At 34.5% G+C, this 20311-nt stretch overlaps 2 protein-coding genes across 2 annotated transcripts; one reads left to right on the top strand and one right to left on the bottom strand.

Moving 5' to 3' along the window:
* Nucleotides 1–3480: 3480 nt before the first annotated feature.
* Nucleotides 3481–6800, top strand: LOC116007491. Its single transcript, XM_031248189.1, has 4 exons — nt 3481–3946; nt 4051–4194; nt 4982–5293; nt 5752–6800. The coding sequence occupies exons 1-4, from the start codon at nt 3572–3574 to the stop codon at nt 6649–6651; spliced, it is 1731 nt and encodes a 576-aa protein (XP_031104049.1). The 5' UTR covers nt 3481–3571; the 3' UTR covers nt 6652–6800.
* An 8515-nt stretch (nt 6801–15315) lies between these two features.
* LOC116006104 lies at nt 15316–17623 on the bottom strand. The gene is made up of 4 exons (XM_031246381.1): nt 17342–17623; nt 17129–17243; nt 16920–17034; nt 15316–16599 (listed from the first exon to the last, which is right to left on the bottom strand). Exons 1-4 carry the CDS (start codon nt 17440–17442, stop codon nt 15671–15673), a joined length of 1260 nt encoding a protein of 419 aa, XP_031102241.1. The 5' UTR covers nt 17443–17623; the 3' UTR covers nt 15316–15670.
* Between the last annotated feature and the right edge of the window lie 2688 nt (nt 17624–20311).

The raw sequence follows: 20311 nt of genomic DNA, 5'->3' as shown, positions 1-20311 counted from the left end.
ATGATAGTCCGATAAGGGTGTTCGTGAATTATTTTAAATGGTTTTAACATCATGTTTGTAATTGAATTTTTTTCAATCCCGCAGTTACTACTTGATAGTATTAAAAAAAAAAAAAAAACATGTTAAACAAGGATAGCCCGATAAGGATATTCGTGAATTATTTTGGATGGTTTTAACATGTTTTTGTAATTGAATTTAACATGTTTTGGCCTGTACGTATAATAACATGCAAACCACACATGAGAAGTAATGAACTGAACTAAGAAGAGTTGTTTTAAGTCCCTATGTTATTGAAGGTATGCAATTAATCCATCATTTTTAGTCTATCCTAACACAAATTGTTAACTAATTAACAGAAAAATGCATAAACCTTAATTCAGCTTAACAAAGTTTTTACGGAGTATATGATTTTCATAGCCATCTTTCTCCTACAAAATGCTTTCGTCAAACAACTTCATTCCTAATTTTAGAAAATGTATAAAAATCAGCAAAAATATGCCACTTAGCTATAATTTTTTTTTAAAAAAATCCTATAAAATTACCAAAATGACCTTGCTAAATACTATTTCTCCTTAATTATTATTTCTCCTTTATAGTTGTACTAGTTATCACACGCGCGTTGCGCGATTAAACCAATGCCCAATGCATATTTTTAAATTAGTGTTCTTTAATTTCTTAAAGTAGTCATAATAACGAGAGAGAAAAAATGTTAAATTAATAAAAATCAAAGAAATAGTCTCGATGCTTATATATTTTAATAAAACATAACGAAATTGTAAATAGCTAAATTGCAACTAAAATAAGTAGAAACAAATAAACCACTTATATGAGAGCAAATGGCGTGTCATCATTGCCACTTTGTTTGGACACCGGTCCGACCATTTATAATCCATGTGTAATTGTATTTGTGATCCAAGTACTTTATAGTTCGTCCGGACAAGTTTGACAATGACGTTTGAGATGATGTACCATTTGTTGGTTTGTAAAGTGATATCATACATTCCAATGTCATTATCAAACACTATTGATTGAACCCGAGTTCCTTGCATTTAGATATAGCATTTACAATGATGTTGGCGGTGAATGAGAGTATCTTCATAATAATAATAATACTAATAATGATAAAAATATAATAATAATAATAATAATAATAATAATAATAATAAAAGGAGAAAAATTTTACTATTTACTTACTGTTTCGTCCTAAGTACGATGAGCATATACTTTTTCTCATGCTTTCCAATATAATTAGCATAACGATACGATATTGAAGTTATACTAATTAATGAGTATACCATCATTGATTTTTTTTTTAAAAAACTGTAATCATTATGAGTACAAATACAGATAATAGAATTAGCATGATAATATTTTGACAATCATATCTATAGAATGTCAAGTAGATGATGTGTTGCAGAATATGTTAGGTTTAGTTTTGGGTGAATACCCGTGAGAAGGGGAGGGGTTTAATTATATACTGTTGTTTTGGGTAGAATAATGGCTTAGTTATGAATCTATACAAAATTGTATTACAAGATCTTATTAAGACTTCAATATTCTAATTTTAAGTTAGGAATCTATACAAAATTGTATTATAGAATATTGCCAATTTGTTTGAAAATTGCAATAAAGAAACAAATTGTCTAAAGAATTTAATGTTAAACTTCCGTTATATTTAACGGAAATATTTGGTAAAGTTATAAAAGATTAGGATATATTATGAATTTAATTGGAGGTTGCACAATAAGAAGAACACAAAGTACAATATGTTATAGCAGACTATTATACAAACATTTTTTTAGTTCCAGTTAGGGGTCTAACATTATTGGCTCTTATTATAAGTGTATATAAGTGTAGATAGGTGGTTTGGACAGAGTCATGATGATTAAGGGTTGATATAATAAGATTTAAAAATTTCTTTGTTTAATAGTGAGTTCAACTATATATATTTAATAAATTTGAACAATGATGTAAGTGGGTAAATACAAATTTTTTGAATTTCATTCATAATAACCAATCTCATCATTTTGTTTGCAACCTTTTTCATTTAATTCTTTTACAGTATAAATTATTATATGCATTAAACCAAAAAAAAAAAAAAAAAAAACCTTCAAATTTGACAAAATAATATGTATATCTAAAATTATTTATTTTATTTAAAATTTTAATTTTCTTGAATGGAGTAATCCCCATGCCAATAGAAACCGGGAGAATTTGATTTAATAGTATAATTTTAAATTATTTAAGAATCTAATTATAATTTTTTTAATTATATAAGTATGTTATAATTTCACGTACAATTTGATAGCTTATTTAATTTCACCCTTATTCTATCTATAATAATTAATTAACAATTAACTCCTCAAACAATCTAAGACAAATATAATAACTCTACTAATAGAGATATTATTACAAAATATAATATGGTTAAGTCACTAAGACGTCGTATACTAAAACAAAAATAAAATTATTATAAATAACAAACGTCGCAAATAATAATTTTTTAAAATATTTTTTGATACGACGTCGATTTAGTCACTAATCGATGTCGTATATGAAAATTTAAAAAAAAAAATAAAAAAACAAATTATTATATATGACGTCGGTTATTAATATAATCGACGTCATATATTATACCAGTAATTTTTTTAATTTTTTATTTTGGATATACGACGTTGATTTTTTAAGAAAATCGGTGTTATATATATATATTAAAAATTATCATTTTATTTGTTGTTTTGACGTTAGTTTTTCAAAAAATCGATGTCATATATGCGACGTTACGTTATATGTTATTTCTTTAGTAGTGGCAACCTAATGAGACTCAAATGTATAACGAAGGATTGATATTTGATACTACGTTATAGATGATCAAGTTGGTATGCCCCATAGGAGGGGTCATGCTGAGAGTTAGGAATTAGGATCTTTTAGTTTTCTATTTTGGGGTGTTCGGTCTCCCCTCCCTTGGATGTTATAAAATAAACAAAAAAAACAAATAAAAAAAGATTCTATATTTCGGACTAATTTTTATTGTTAAAAACTTCTTTTTTGTTTTGTGTTTTGTTTTGTTGTTTTTTTTTTTTTTGTTTTTCTTTTGGGCAGAATTTCTCAACTTTGCGTTACGCAAGCCCGGTCGGCGGTCGCTCCCGCGAACCGTATCTATCTTGCGCATGCGGTTGCGACTACTGTACGCGTCCCTCACGTGTTGAAATTCTTTGCCTCCGTGTTGACGTGTCCCTCTCCGATTTGTTCAATGACTCTTATCCCCCTTCTCGAACCAATCCCCTACACCCGCTCCCCACTCAACCCCCAAACACCTCCAATCCTAATCCGCCACGTGCTCCCCTGAACAACATGTCTCCTTTTTATTAGCCTCCACGTAGGAATATTCTCATCGAACAAAACTTAGTTGTCAAGGTTCGTCCCTTAGCTGTTTCGGGGAAACTAACATTTGAAAGCCTCCTCCTAGTATTTATCTTCTCGCTACATTACATTGCTTACTAAGGAATCAATTTCATTCAATTCCCTTTATCAACGCACCAAAAAAAAACACATAAACCTCGATCAATTCATGGTGGTGAAGATGACTAAATGGTCGCCGTGGCCGCCCTCGTCGCTGCCGCAGGCCACCAGGAAGTTTCATGTGAAGTTGACGCGGTTCAGACTTGAAGGTATTGAAAATATTTTTGAACGGAAGACGCATGCGAGCTGTTTAGCCCTCAAGGTTAAGTGGAAAGGCGAACCGCGTAAGTTTGGGCTCCATCACCTCGTGTCGTCGAAACAACGTTGTCGCGAAGATTTGTCTCGAGTGAAAATGTTGGGGGAAGGGCAAGAGGGCGTGACATGGGACGATGATGAGTTCGAGAACACGTGTTGCTTGGCGGCGGTTTCCGGCCATGGCCGCCGTCAATTCGGACCTTGGCGCATCTCCTTCCACGTTTTACTGGTAGGTTTAATTTTCTGTTTTCTTAATTAATTTTAGATATTAATTCCTCTTTGTTTTCTTAATCTGTTTGGGGGGATTTATGTTGTTTTGCGTGATCAAAATAGGGAAAGTCGGAGGCCAAATTGGTGGCGATCGGAAAAGGTTCGGTCAATGTGTCGGAAGTGGCGGCGAGAATGGTGTCTGATATTGAATGGGAAATCCCCGTGATTTTACGCGCCGCCGGAGGTTTCAAAGAAGCCTCCCTTATTGTAAGTTTATAACTTTCTATAATTTTTTAAATAAAAATTCCGTACCACTTTTTTTTTTTTTTTAATATTTCTTACCCCTCCTTATTTTCAATTTTTTTCCCTTTTCTAAATTCTATCTTGACTCCCATGAATTAGCTAACTACCAATCTTAAGAGAAAAAAACAGAGTAAATTAAACAATAAAATAATGTCAATTATATTATTATGAGGAAATTTTTTTGGCGTGAATAACATTATTATTTTTATTTGATAAATTAAATGATATATATGTCTTGTTTCGATTGAATAACTATAAAATTATGGAACTCTTTTGCAAAATACTATGAAGCCCGTTGGAATTTTCCTGCCTAATTAGTCGCGAGAATTTTTTTTTCTTAAATTAAATCTCTTTTATAAATTAATTATCAATCACGATAGTGTAAAATGATATTAAAAATAATGATGAATTTTGATAGGAGGATTGTGGGGGTATATTTCAAAATCTTTCAATTGAGTTATTAAATAACTAAAACATGCATGTTGGTCAAACCTTGTTGAAATATTTTTTAGGACTATTAATTAAGAACCGCGAGCTGACCAATTCCTTTCATGTTCACAACCTTATTATTGCAATGATTAATGGGAAAAAAATTGATTTTTCGTCGTCAACTTCAAATTATTAAAGATAGCATTTGACAACCACATATATTTTTAATTTTTATTTTTCCAAAAAAATATATACACTTTCTGCTTAGTCAAATATTGGATGTATGTGTAAATATTCTAAGAATTTGGCATTTTATTTTCAGGTCAATTTTACCATTGCAGAGATAAGAGATTCTCCAGTCTTAGCAAGAATTGTGCCCGACTCGATAGAGTCGATAAATCGGACGAATGAAAAACAAATGGAGTTGAATGAACCAGGGACGAGTTTGGCGACACGGTCCAACTCGTCATGGGCTGAGCTTGACCAGGACAAGAAGGCCGCGGGGTGGTTCTCGTGGAAACGACATCGTATGAGTGTACGACCGGTTCAAAGTAAAGATGAGCCGTTGATTAAGAAGACTCGTAGTTGGAACTTTGGAAACATTGTTGACCCAGTCTTTCCGAATTCAAATCAGGTGCGTTAAAATATAATATAATTTAAATTACTTAACAAATATTAGAATTAATTTCATTTTTGTCCTAGATTTATATGTGACAATCCATTTGTAGTTTTTTTTTTATCAGAATATCTCATTTGTTTTTAGTATTATTGTGACATGATCATTTTTGGTTCTACATCAACAAAATCTTTAAAATATTGATAAATAGATAGAAAAGCATTTTGATCTTTTTTTTTTAATACAAAGTGGGATGACCCAACTATGTTTTTTTTTTTTTGAAAGAATCTATAATTGAAGATCGAAATCCCCTTTTATTTAACAAAATTTAAGTTATTTTATTGATATAGATCAAAAATAATAAAAAATATTAAAATGGAGTGTAACCTATAAATTTAATATCAAAAATGAAATTAATTCTAAATATTATTATAATTTACTTATTTTTGCATTTTTTTCCTGTTTTTTATTTACAGGATAAAATAGGAGAATATTCTGAGCCATCCGATGAAGAAACCATCGGCGCATGGGAATCGAAGGAGCTGGTCAGCCGAGACGGCGAAACGAAGCTGAAATCCGACGTGTTCTTCGCCACCTTCGACCAGCGCTCCGACAAGGCAGCCGGAGAGAGCGCCTGCACGGCGCTCGTGGCCGTCATCTCCCACTGGCTCCACTCCAACGCCGACGCCACTCCGACGAGGCCGGAATTCGACGACCTCATCGTACAAGGCTCCTCGGAGTGGCGAAACCTCTGCGACGACGCTTCCTACCTCAACGATTTCCCCAACAAACACTTCGACCTCGAAACCGTCCTCCACGCCGGCGTCCGCCGCGTCGCCATCACGCGCGACAGCTCCTTCGTCGGCTTCTTCAATCCCGAGAAATTCGCGTCGCTGTCGGGCGCGATGTCATTCGACGAAATATGGCAAAAAATCGTCGCCAATAACGATCTCCCCAGAGTTTACATTATCAGCTGGAACGATCACTTCTTCGTCCTGAAAATCGACCGCGACGCTTACTACATCATCGACACGTTGGGGGAGAGGCTCTTCGAGGGGTGCGAAAAGGCGTTCGTATTGAGATTCGACGATTCGTCGCTAATGGTCCGGAAAGAAAACGGCGACGACGAAGACGACGACGAAAAGATAATATGTAGCGGGAAGGAATGTTGCAGAGAGTTCATTGTGAGGTTCCTAGCGGCCATACCTCTGGAAGAGCTTGAAGAAGAGGAGAAGAAGGAAGCAGTTTCGTATTTCTCTCTGCATCAGAGGCTGCAGATAGAGTTTAATCTCACCTGCATGTTATCGTCGCCATTTTCGTCACTAAGTTCGTCGCCTTTTTCTTCATCGGCTGTTTCTACGCCCTCTCGCTTGTAGCTCAATGCATGCAAAACATCCAAAGTTTGTATATATTGATGTGTGTACATAAAAGAATTATTGCAACACTTATTATAGTTATTCTATCCTAAGAATAAACTAAAATTACTTTGTATATATCATGATCAAATCAGTTTACCTTCCCATTAGTCTGTGTGGACAGATTTAAGTTATTGAATGCTTGAGATAAATGTCTAGATTTCACCAAATATTGCATAGTTGAGGAAAATATAAGTAATTGATTTCAAGGGCTAAGGAAGTTTAAACAAACAAGGGGTATTTGGTTCAAACATTAGAATCAGAATTAGAATCAAATTAAATACATGGAAATTATAATGAGTCTAAGTAGAAAAAAATGTTTTTATTTGGTAGTAATAGTAATTGGAATTAAAATAAATAATTAAAATAAAAATAAATAAATATATACAAATATAATACTACGCGTATATATATATATATATATATATATATATATATATATATATATATATATATATATATATATACACACACACACACACATACATATATGCATGCACACATACTAGTTTTATAAGCGCATTGCGCGAATGGGCTAATGCCCATGTTTATATTTAAATAAGTATTTCAAAGTATATCAATGCAAAATTATATAGGATAAGTTCATACAAAGGTAATTGAATATCAAATTTGTTTATTTAAATAGGTAATTCAAAGTATATATGAATGCAAGTATATATATATATATATATATATATATATATATATATATATAATATAAAAGTTCCATATTAAATGCATACACAATGATCTTTCTATTTTTTTTTTCCTTTTTATCTTCCTTATTTTTTATTCTATTTTTCAAAAGTAGGGAAGAAACTTAGCTTGTAATAGGTTTTATGATTACTAAATGATTTGATCTAATAATATGATAGCAAAAGTAGACAAACAAACATGGTATAATACATTGGTGGATCCATAATGGGGCAGTACTTGGCGCAGTTGCCCCCATCCCCTTTATATATATATATATATATATATATATATATATATATATATATTGTATATATAGGTCCCTTGTATATACATAGTTAACTTATAAATTTTTAAATTTACATAAATTATTTGACTAAATGATGAGTTAGCTTATATTAGATGGTAAGAGGGTTTCTCTCTAAATCTTAAGGGTTTGACCAAAGGATGAGTGAATTTATAATTCTAATTAGATTTTTTATTTATAACATTGTGTTTTTTTCTTGTTTCTTAATATTAATAGTGATATGAGTGATTTTTAATGTGTTTTCTATTCGAACTATTTATCTAATTAATTATATTTCATATTTTTTTTTTGAATATTTTTTTTTCTCATTTTGATGTATTTTAATTTTTCATCCCTAGTCACAATATTGATGGTTCGGCTCTAAGTATTATTTTAAAAAATATCTCATTAGTTTTTAATCTTTCACTCCCACCGGCAAAGATTTTTGAATCCGCCCCTGGTATAATGAGTATCAAATTCTATAGTATGGTACAAAGTTCTCAACCAAACGTCACCTAAATGTTTGGAATAACTTTCCTAATAACACCAGAGTAACACCAAACATATTAATTATTTTTTTCAAAAAAATTATTCACATTAAATATATTCTATATAATTATTTTGTCAATAATCTTGTGGTCAAGTGGCATATAGTAACTCTATCAAATGAGAGGAGGTCATGAGATCGAGTCTCAGTAGAAATCATATTAATTCTTTGTGCTTCAACAAGTTGAGGATCTATTAAGTCGTACAAACAAAAATAGATAAAAAAGTAACAAACCAGTAAAGACAGATGAAGCTATCGAGTTTGGTGTTGTATTGTGTGGGGGCACCTATTTATTACTCATCATATTTCAGTATCAGACCATAACATGGATGTATCAGAGAGGAGAGTATAGGTGGGGAAGTCATGGCAGTCATATCTGTCAATATGAAAAGGAGTAGCCATGCATGATGACCAAAAGGAATATAATTGCCAAGCCCACTAATAAATATTTATGTCCCTCATATTAAAAGCTTTCGTCAACTTCTCATCCAAGGGAGGATTATATATACATTGACAGTAAGTTATGTTCTTATGTTACCTCAATTTTCATCACGTTTAGTTGTGTACCAAAACGCAAACAAAATAAAAATCCTTATTTCATTACTGCTACTCTCACACTCAAAAATATCTTTCTTTATTTTCTACTTTCTAGCATAATTTATTTCTTTAAGTTATTACATAAGAATGTAGTTTATTTAATATAATGGACACCCTTAAGTAAATTCTTATGAACATTTTTTAAAGAGAGAAATTAAAAAAATCAAATGTTGGTGCAAATTAGGTATCAACTCATCATGACCGCTCTTATATGCAATAGTTATATCGTGGACCACGGTGCACATAGCAATGTGCACCCTGATCCAAAACGACGTCGTTTCGATGTTAGAATACACAGAACGTTTGCCTAGAATACACAGAATGTTTGTCCAGAATACACAGAATATTGACACAAAATACACAGAACTCATCCTCCTAACATTCGAATGCACAAACACATCACAACCTGTATTAATAACATGAATACACAAAATATTGACACAAAATACACAGAACTCATCCTTCTAAATATTTGAATGCACAAACACATCACAACATGTGTTACTAACATGAATACACAGAACGGTTGCCTAGAATACACAGAATGATTGCTTGGAATACACAGAACGATTACCTAGAATACACAGAATATTAACATAAATACATAGACCGACTGAAACGAGAAACGTGATTTCCAAAAAAAGGGACTGTTAATTTACAATGCTCAAAACGACGTCGTTTACGTATGTGGTATACGGTATAATTTGCCTCTTATATGGGTCATTAAGTTTTTGAGAACCCTCCAAAGGGCGTATAGGCTAGTTACTCATTGCTAATATTGTGGGCATTGCCCTTCAATTCCCGGATTTGTGTAGCTTATTTCTTTGTTCTTTTTCATTACTTCCTCATTACTTGTATTAAAATAATGAAAGAAAATAAAAGAGAAAATGATAATTTTAGTCTTAAATTTATATATATATATATATATATATATATATATATATATATATATGGCAATTATCTTCCACATGAGGACAGTGGATAAATCTAGATACTCTATCTTGAGGAGGTGCAGTGTTGAAAAAATCTCTAGGTGCCTATTTTTTTAAAATTTTTCTAGACTTGATAGTTATAAACTATTTAATACTTTAATAATTAATACTAAAATATTAAATATTAACCTAAAACATCTTAAATTATATAAAGACTTAAAGAATCAAAACACAATTCTACAAAGTTACAACTCACAAAGAATCAACTTAGTTCCAAGCTTCCAAATCAATTCATAGAATCATAGAGAAAATAATCAATTCCAAACTCCAAACAACACCGTTTTGAGCGAAATAACCCATTAAAAAAATAATAGCTAATTGACCGACTAGGCGGCATAGTTGGAGCTTAGGCACAATTTTTGCAACATTAGATACGTGTATGCCTGTGATTTTTTCATATTTATTTACTTTTTTTTTATTTACATATGAGTGCTTCGGTAATTTTGGTTTGTGTTGTGAAGGTTGAGATGTTTATATGAGGATGTTATGCTTGATTTTAGGAGTTGATTTTATGGTAAATTTTGGTTTCCTCGATATACTCTCTTTTTTCATGTGGGTTTCTTTATCCATCTTGCTTTGAGTTTTTCTTTCTTTTGCGTATTTTTTTTCCGTTGACTCAAGTTGATTTTTTTTGTTCTTTAATTGTCTATTTTTTGAGTAAAATATTATCTATATTTGTGATTAATCTATGTATAATTTTCATGGGCAATGTATTGGTGTGCACTGTGGTCTCCGTAGCTAGATTTTCGTCGTATGTGTGCACATTGTCGTGGCCTAGTGTGCACTTTGTATTCATGTGATGTGCGTGTGATTGCAAACTTGGCGTGTGTGCACTATAGTTCATATACATTTGCATTTGTTTGTGGTGTAGTTTGCATCTAATGATGTGTTTGTGCACTTGTTAGGTATATGAATCAACTGAGGTTTTTTATCGTTGTTTTCCTTGCTAGTGGTGGTGTTGCCTGATGTGTTTGCGTGCGTCTCAATGTGAACGTGTGCACAATGTAATATTAGAGTGTGTACAGTTCAATGTATAAGTGTGGCTTGTGTGCACTATAGTACATATGTGTGTGCATTTGTTTGTAAAATATGCGTGTGCATCTATATCAATATACCTTAAGGAGTGCATCTATATCAATATACCTTAAGGAGTAAACCTTTCATTTTCCTTTTAAAAAAAAAAAAAAAAGAAAAGAAAAGAAAATTGTACAAGTACACCTTCAAATGGAGGACTGCTAGAATTGTTCACAAAATAAATGTGTTAGTGTGAAGGAGAGAAAAGGACCCAAGCTTTGATGAAAACAATGGATGGTGGGATCACATCTCTTGTCTTACAAATTGTTGTATTGGGTCCTACATGTAAGCACCCTAATCACCATCACACAACATATCAAACATTTTCTTCAAATATATTCCATTTCTTCTGTCCATAACGATAGTGCTAAACTGCTAACTAGAGCATATAGTATCATTCTACCTATGATACATGTATGTATGTGTGTACCATGAACAAACCATGCATTACTACATTAGAATCACAGTTTCCAGCTGCATATGTATGCAGGACATGGCATATCTTTAGTCTGTTTGTAATTCATAATGTAATGCTGCTTGTACGAATGAAGAAGTATCAATTTTTGTCTTCAAATGTTGATTAATTTCCCACATTGAATCAATTATTGTTCATTCAACAAGTGTTGTCATGTCCTATGCTATAGAGCTACATTGCATTTTTTGGGTAGCTTGATTTACGGTATTCGATAGCGACGGTAATAATGTTACCAGGGTAGTCAGTACAATGAACAATGAGAAACAAACAAATAGTATGGCTGATAGTTCTGATTACAAGTTTGTCTGTGTGTCCCCCACCTATCATAGGGGTATGGCTTTTATACTGGTCAATAGCTACAAAACATAACACTTATACTATAAGTATAATGGTCTTCTAATAATTGCGGCACTCTCCTTTATATAAGTGTGTTGGCTCTCAGTAACTACTCCTTAATGAGATAATTGTCACGCCCTATTTTACGTGATCGTGTTAGACCCAATGAATGAACGTGTCAACTGGTTAGCCCCCTATATGGGTAGGGGACGACAATAACATTAAGGGTTGTTCTACCTTAGATGCTAAGGTCTGGATGAGTTAAGAATGCTAACCCGGTTAAGTTTGGAGAGCTTGTCTCTAGTCTTGGACTTGACTATGAAGGGGAGCGATGCGATTCGAAGGGCACAACTAGTCGGGAGTTATTGCCGTTCCGATCCCCTTATGAGTCCAAGGTAGGGCAAAACCAAAGTGGCACGCATGAGGGGTAAGGCTGCTCCGCAGGGTAAGAGGGACACCGGCCGGGACGCTGCACGCGTGTTGTACTCAGAACTATCAGCCATACTACTTGTCTGTTTCTCTTTGCTCATTGTACTGATAATTACTATCCCGATAACATTATTACCACCAGATAGTTATATTGGGGTTTAACTAATCAAGAATTATTTTAATACTCGTTGCTTAATTCATAACCTTGAACCTGATATGATACCGGAGTCAAATGAAACCTAACTCTTCCTACTTGAGTAGGAATCAGTGATACAAGATATATATAGTTACATGTACTTTAGTATATGTGAATATATGTTTGTATCTATTTATATATACCATCTTACTTGAGGATGCCAGTGGTAGAAATTCTAGTATTAAATTGACTTAACATTTACCTGCAAACTTAACGGTTGGGGTAATAATATTATCGACCAAGGGTGCTCATTGAAGCAGCCTGGTGATGAGCTCAAGCTTTAGAGCCACTATCTTCACCACCATATCATTGGGTTGGACCAAGTCCACCCCAAAACGTACTTGTCCATGCAAAAAGACAAACAATGTGTGATTTAAAAAGCTTGTTTCCCACTACTAATTGTCAATTCTTCGCAGCATATCTCAACCAATCGAAGAAATTCCAAAATATAGTATCCATGAATTAGTCAAGTCACGTCAAGAAGTATTAAACGATAGTCTCACAACCCTTGCAGCCCTCGACAGTCGTTTTTGTAATAATAGAGAACATTCAATTCAACACAACAACTATCTAGTGAGTATCAATATATAGTCCTTGTCGTTATTGCAAAAGGTGCCCGACAATTGCTTGTAATAATAGAGAACATTCAATTCAATACAACAATTATCTAGTGAGTATCAATAAATTGTCCTTGTCGATATTGCAGAATGTGATTGTGAATTCCATGCCAGCCAGAACTTCAATTGGAACACAAACAACATTTGCAAGAAACATTATATGAATTACCAAGTAGGGCAGAGAAACAACTCTACTATTAAAGTTGGTCCATAAGAATTAGTGGTGTTTGGTTTGCATAAATTGGAATTCAATGCCAATGTAATTCAGTGATAGGAGAAACTACACTGTTTGTTTGGAGGGAATTGTAATTTCCTCAATTCATTGAATTGCAATTCATAGCCCTACCCTATGAATTGCAATTCAACCATACAAAGTGAAGGAAAAAGGAATAGAAATGACATATTTGCCCTTAATGATTATTATATCTCTTCTTTCCTTCCCTTTTTCAATAATTATATTATTTCCTATCAAATAATATAATTTGAATTCTTACTTCATAGGAATCATTGATAGAATGTTAAATCCACACACCCAAAAAATTCTTGGGAGTGTTGATAATAGGGGGTGGTGTTGGGTTTTGGTGGGAAGTTGAGAAAATTTAAAATAAGTGCAGAACTGCAGAAGCACTAAATCAAGGATGTCAGATTTGTGTCTTCAGGATTCAGATATTGTCTGATGGACTGAAGAGTTGAGCAGATGGGGGGTAGGGGTAGGGGTATGGGTACCCCTACCCCCCCCCCCCCAAAGCCTGCAAAAAAGCCATGGCAACCACTCATGCAAGGTGGGAAAATTAAAGTCAGAGAGTGCTCAATACAACATCATATCATTTCCAGCACTCAAATAAACTTTGGTATCCAAAACTGGTATCTTGGGGGGGGTGCCCCACTCACCCTATTGAGTTATCACACTTTGTGAAGACACTTCTTCCCTGTTCCCTCACTTGGCAATAACCAGGCCCTGTGCCCCCCCCTCAGGCCTCACAAACTAACCCCTATCCAAATTTCCTTCCCCACATTCATAACTACCACAATTATTATCTGCTCAAATTTTGGGACCATTCCATTGCCTTATATCACTTAACACAACTCTGAACTCTTTAATGCCTCCTCAGTCTTCCTTACAACTCTTTCATTGTGCCATTTACCCTTCTGTGCTTCTTACATACATATGCTTGGTTAACACACTTGTCTGCAAGGACCGGTTAAATTAATTAAAGTTGGGACTGCATTTATTATAGCATCTTTTCTTTACTGTGTTAAGATTTAAAAAGGACGATCTCACATCAGTTTTGCAGAAGATCATTAGAGATTGATCCGTAGTAGGAAATGGCTACTTGGTGCTAAGAAAGAACCGAGTTCATAAGATGAAGGTGCTGATAAGAGTCTAAAGTGTGAGCTGCTGCAAACATTCGGCTTCTCCATGGGAAGGCCTGTAGTGATATGATCCAACAGAAGATCATTAGAGACCGATGCGTGGCAAGAAAGGGCTGGCTACCCGGTTCTAAGAAAGAACTGATTTCATAAGATGAGGGTGCTAACAGGAGTCTAAAATGCATGGTTGCAGTAAGCGCTAGGCGCTAGTCGGGCGGTAGACTAGCGCCTAGCGCCTAAGCGGTCTAGGCAGGGCCTAGGTAAGTACCTGGGCGGCGACCTATAAAAACAAAACAATAATACATGTGTGTGGGTGTATGTCATATATATATATATATAAATTTAAAAAATAATAAATTAATGAAAAAATTAACAAGGTCGACTTGCTCGAATTAACTAGGTGCTAGGCTGTCAGCCACCTAGGCAAACACCTAAAGAACAATTCACCTCGGTCTAGGGGCGCCTAGCACCTAGGCGGCCTAGGCAAGGGATTTTTTGCAACAGTGCTAAAATGTGAGCTGTGCTTCTCCATGGGAAGGCTAGGGTGTTAATCCGTTTGTTTGAAAACATTTGTAACTGTATAAGATTTTTGTAGTGAAATTCATGGTAAAGGTTGATGTATATATGCTTGGATTGATAATTATAATATCTAAAAAGAACCCTAGCAAGAGGATGAACAGAACCTGCTTTTTGTTTTTTATCATATATCAGTTCTATCCCAGAATGATTGACTTGACTCATTGTTATATAAATACTTAGATATTTTTATCTACAAAAAAACAAAGATTTGATCATAATTAAGTTTGAATCCTTAACCTAGCAACACTTTTTCACTTTAATTTAATCTTAAACTTTCTCAACAGCTCTTTCAAAAAAAAAAAAAAAACTTTCTCAACAGTTATATGAAGGGCATATATGATAGATGCTACTAATTTCAGTTGTGTGAGATGCTGTGTATAGTATTGAGTGTTCCCAAAAGAATCTAGGCATGGTAGGACCTTCAATTCTGTGCACATAAATAGTGGAAGCCCACTAACACTTCTTTCATGCCAACAATGATTAGGGACATTATATGAAGTTTCCTAGACCATATCAAGTGGTACTAGATTATCCAAGTTTTACTGTCATTCCAGCATTAACAAAATATCTAAAAGACTAAAACTTCCCTTCAACATGAGCTCAGAGCTGGTTCAATATATACACATCAACTTCTTGATTTGCACCATGTAATGTTAACTACTCATCGAGAAAAAAGAAAAAATAAAAAACCAAAACGATAAGAGGTTACAAGATGCATATCATCTTCCGCTGCTATTTCTCAAGTGTTAGGAGGGATCCCGCCTAAAGCATGAAAGGCTAATGTTAATTTAGGGACGAGAATTCCTCATCTTGCCAACGAAGTGGTTAAAGGGTAGCTTCAGGGGGTAACAAAATTGCCTATCCTCATAGAGATGGCTTACGACCTTCTGCTTCTTCAACATTGCCTCTAGGTGTGGATCTTGGGGTTGGGGTTGGGGTTGAGAGCTCGCCTTTCTTGAAGCGGGAGCCAACTGATCATTGACACCGCCATTGTTCAGAACGAAGGAGAAGCTTGCGTCGACATGTGGGGGCGGATAGCCCAATTTGGTTCCATCTCGAGACATGCCAGGATCACCATTATGCTTTTCTTGCTGCAACAAAGTGTTCACACCACTTGTGCATGGAACCCCTACGGGCCCCAACCGCAAGGATAAGTCACACTCGGTTCCCGTTTGGTTCACGGGAGCACGTGTGGGATCTGCAAGAGGGTTAACTCTTGGAGGAGCGTGACAAGCATCCCCCAAGCTCTGCAACGAAGCGTTTTTCCAAATACACCTCGCATCATCATCCTTCACCTGATGAGGGCCGAGAAGGCTCTTGTTGTCACACCTGGAGTCGTCTGCAAGGTGAAACTCGGAGCCAAAATACAACGGATAAACAGAATGGGAATTCGGGGAAGTAGGCAATCTTTGGCTAACACATCCCGGTAAGAAAGGAAATCTCTTGTCACTACTACTAGTATGATTTCGAACTCTACTCGTGTCAGTTTCAAAGGAGTGGAAAGCAGCGGGGTTCATGGCATTCGGGGTAGTCATAAACCTAACATCCGTGGGCACAAATGGACTATAACCATTAGGCTTTCCATGAATTTTGTCACGTAAGCTAATAGGAGAACTCGAGGGAGCCTCGGGCTCCCTAGAACCGAGGTAACACACCGTGGAATTGTTTCGTTGGCTCCTCGATGTTCTTCTTGGAGTGCAGCCCAAGTGCAAAGCAGCTAAAAGTTGGTGCAAACAAGAAAGCACACAAAAATCAAAATTCACAATTCTAAACCCCTCACACTACCAATTTGAAATGAATTGAGAAATTCACAACTCCTCAAGCAAATTAAAAAGCAGTAATATACAGGGAAAGTGTCAAAATTTAAAGACTTTTGAAACATTCTGGGAATCAACTCAGAATATCAGCAGAGAGGCGACAGATAGTCAAATGTCACAGGAGAACCATGAAAACATTTCAAAATGGAACACAAAACACATTATAAGTCAAGAATCAAATTTTCAAAAGGACAAAAACCAAAATGGGGGTGAGGGGTACCTTCAATACAAGGCTGTAAAAGCTCTCCAGTCTCAGTGCTCTCATCTCTTTTGATTATAGTGTCAATGGCATCATTAACTCTATCCCAAAGAGTTTTGAGATCTATGTACTCAGCCTAACCAAACAAACAACACATATTGCAAAACTGGGTAAAGGAAAACCCAAAAATAAAAAACAAAACTTGGTCAAAATCCATTGGGCAAATATACCTCAGAATTAGCTTTGAAGTACATAATTTCCTCAGCCTTCAACACAACAATAGGGAGCTTCTCTTGCCACTCCTTGTTCTTCTTGGTTGCAGAGCTATGACTCTCATTCACAATCCTATTTTTATTTTCCAAGACAGCAAGAAAGCATTAAAAAAAAAAAGACTTTTTTTTTGGGGGGGGGGGGGGGGGGGAGGGAAAGGGGCAAAAGTTTACCTGAAAATTTCTTGAATTAGAGAACCCCTCATGGGCTGATGTCTATCACTGTGCCAAGCTCTCCTCACACACTCATAGGGTCTTGGACCGGGTCTGGGCATCTTTTCTGTTCTTCTCAAGAAGTGGGCAGAGAAGAGGGGAGAAGGGAGAAGAAGAAAAAGTATGGAGGAAGAAGGGAGGGGAGGGGGGGTTCTTGAGAGAAGTAGTTGGTACTAGTTTGTTTTCTTCTTAAAGGCTTTGCTTTGCTTGACTTGTGACTTTCACTCCTGGCCCCTTATTTACATTTCAAACAATGCAGTACCATAGATTAACTAGTCTAACAGTGAGCAAATGAAAAGAACAGAACACAGGAGACTCAAAGATGTTTCAACATCGGAATAAGGACTTCTTAGGTTGGGTATAGGGTGGTAGGTGTGGGGTGAAGTGAGGTGAGGTGGGGGATGGGCTTTTACTCCTCTTTTTTCCTCTAAGCCTTTTTTTTTTTATAAATAAATATTTTGGAGTAAACAATAAATAATGACAAAAACGAAAACTAGCTTGCAGGGGTTTAACTTAGTAGACAGTATTTGAGAGAAGAGACTAAGATTTGAAATTTAGCAGTGGTATAGTATAGAGATTATGCCCAAAGTAGGTACATTCCTTGTGCAATTTACCTCTTTCCACGTGCTCTGTAGGACTCGGACGTGGGGCCCTTTGGGTTAGAGATTTAACCTAAATGACCTCATATTTTTTTAAATAGGGGTGTGCATTCGGCTAATCGAACCATTTTAACTAAAATTTTTAAAGTTTTAACCATTAATCAAATCGAACTTTGTATTACCGAATTAACCAAATTGAAATTTTTTTGATCATTCAGTCAGATTAACCGAAATTTTTTAACTAAATTTTTAAACACTTAAAATAATACCTAGAATAAATCAATAATAAAGTTGATTACTTCAACACTTTTAATAATAAAAATCCATAACTTCCTATAATAATAAATTCATAACTTCAATTCAAAATCCAAAGTCCAAACATCCTTAGTCCATAGGGATTTCATTTTAGTTTTAGGGATTTTACATTTTATATATAATTTTGGTTAACCGATAGTTTTGAAACGAATTAATCATTAATCAAAATTTTACAAAACATCTAACCATTAACCGAACCGAAGTATTTCGGTTAAAAAACGGTTAGGCGAAATTCTTTGGTTCAGTCAGTTAACCGAACTTTCATCGAAGTTTGCACTCTCCTACTTTGAAGATCAATATTTGAGATTTTAATTCTCTAAAATTCATTTTGAGAGACTCTAAATTCTACTTTTATGCTCTATCGGGCCAAAGCGTGGGACTCTTAGGTTTTATGCTCCCTCGGGCCAAAACGTAAGTCCCTTAGGGTAGTTCAATATTTGAGATTTTAATTCTCTAAAATTCATTTTGAGAAACTCTGAATTCTACTTTTTGAAGAAATTATTGGGGTAACGGTTTCATGATTTCCGTTTTTATTATTTTATTTTTGTTTCCAATCTATTCTTTTAAGAAAAAAGAGAAGGAAAATGTTAAGCATACTGGAGAGATTAGACACCACGTATATTGATTTTATTGAAAGAGAAAAAAAAAACTTTACAATCCATTATTTTAAATCAATTGGTACATGTCATGCCATCAATGTGTATAAAGAGAGAAAAATGTACAATAATTCTTTCATTCTATATGTGCTTTCACTAATCACTATTTTAACAAAATTCTTTTTACCCAAATTGAAAAAGGAAATGTTACCCTATCATTATCGTTGCATTTTCACCACTAAATAATGAGACAGTTTTTATATAATAATTATTTTACTTCTTTTATTTTAAATATTAATATGATGCATCAAGTAGTAATTAAAGAATTATACTTTTATAAAGGTATACAACATTATTCGATTGAAAAACATACCGGGAGCCTTTCATTATAAACAATTTGTAAACTCCATTGTAAATTTTGCTCAAAGTCAATCACATGCAACATTCCTAAATTATAAAAAACTTGTTCTTTGCCAAAAAGAGAAAAGTGAATAAACAATGAGATTCTCTAAATTTTTTATTTTAACCCAATTGTTAAGACAATATCTAGAGATGGCAACGTGGTGGGGCAGGGTATACTCCCCGTCCCCGCATGGAATTAGATAGGGACGGAAATTTTTATTCCCAGTCAACTCCTAGTCAAAGTGTTAAATTATTGTAATTTTTAATAAAAAAATTAAAATTTAAGTCATAGTTTCAAAAATTAAAATACTAGGTGTGTGTGTGTGTATATATGTATATATATTCGGTCGGGGATGGGACGAGGCGAGAAGGAGTATCCCCGTCCCTGTCCCTCGAAAATCTTCTTCATCCCCGTTTATGTTGGACACAGGGCAAATTGTCATCCCTAAAGACAATATATAACTAAATGCTAATGCAATTGTAATATCAAATTTTGTAAGGATCGAATATTAATTAATTTCACACACACACACAAACACACACATATACATAGGAAATGTAACTGTACTAATTAACACCGTATCTCTTATACACATTAGAAATTAAAAAGTGTAGGGACAATATTAATTTTGTACTCGATATAAGCCTTCACTATTTACTTTAGAATAGCACCGAGTATAAGAGTTATACATGTTGATCGATAATTTAAAATTATATATATTTGAGATAGTAGAAAAGATTTTTTTTTTTTTTTAAAAATGGTTTGGTTGGGGGAAGGGGGGGTGTCCCCCCACTGATCCACATGCCAGCATCCCCTGGCCCCAAGGGTCTCTCTCTGCTTTTGCACCCACTCAAGTTGTGACCATTCATGTGGTTGGCCGGGGTTGGGCAGAGTGGGTAGGGGGGGAGAGTTACAGTATAAAGATTTTGAAGAAATTATTGTCACTGTCGGTGGGGAAGCTAAGCAAACCCCAGCCTCATAAAAACATCATCATCCAGTTTTCTTTGTTCAACAGTGT

This window comes from Ipomoea triloba, chromosome 15, assembly GCF_003576645.1.
Source record: "Ipomoea triloba cultivar NCNSP0323 chromosome 15, ASM357664v1".
NCBI classification, from domain to species: domain Eukaryota; kingdom Viridiplantae; phylum Streptophyta; class Magnoliopsida; order Solanales; family Convolvulaceae; genus Ipomoea; species Ipomoea triloba.
The sequence above is the reverse complement of the archived record's forward strand: the minus strand, read 5'-3'. Positions and strand labels throughout refer to the sequence as shown.

Excerpts from the sequence above, each read along its gene's own strand:
- LOC116007491 (XM_031248189.1), top strand. The coding sequence starts at position 3,572 with ATGGTGGTGAAGATGACTAAATGGTCGCCGTGGCCGCCCTCGTCGCTG. Across the intron at positions 4,195-4,981 it reads TCAAAGAAGCCTCCCTTATT|GTCAATTTTACCATTGCAGA; the intron begins GTAAGTTTATAA and ends TTTTATTTTCAG. Across the intron at positions 5,294-5,751 it reads TCTTTCCGAATTCAAATCAG|GATAAAATAGGAGAATATTC; the intron begins GTGCGTTAAAAT and ends TTTTATTTACAG.
- LOC116006104 (XM_031246381.1), bottom strand. The coding sequence starts at position 17,442 with ATGCCCAGACCCGGTCCAAGACCCTATGAGTGTGTGAGGAGAGCTTGG. Across the intron at positions 17,244-17,341 it reads CTAATTCAAGAAATTTTCAG|GATTGTGAATGAGAGTCATA; the intron begins GTAAACTTTTGC and ends AAATAAAAATAG. Across the intron at positions 16,600-16,919 it reads TTTACAGCCTTGTATTGAAG|CTGCTTTGCACTTGGGCTGC; the intron begins GTACCCCTCACC and ends ACCAACTTTTAG.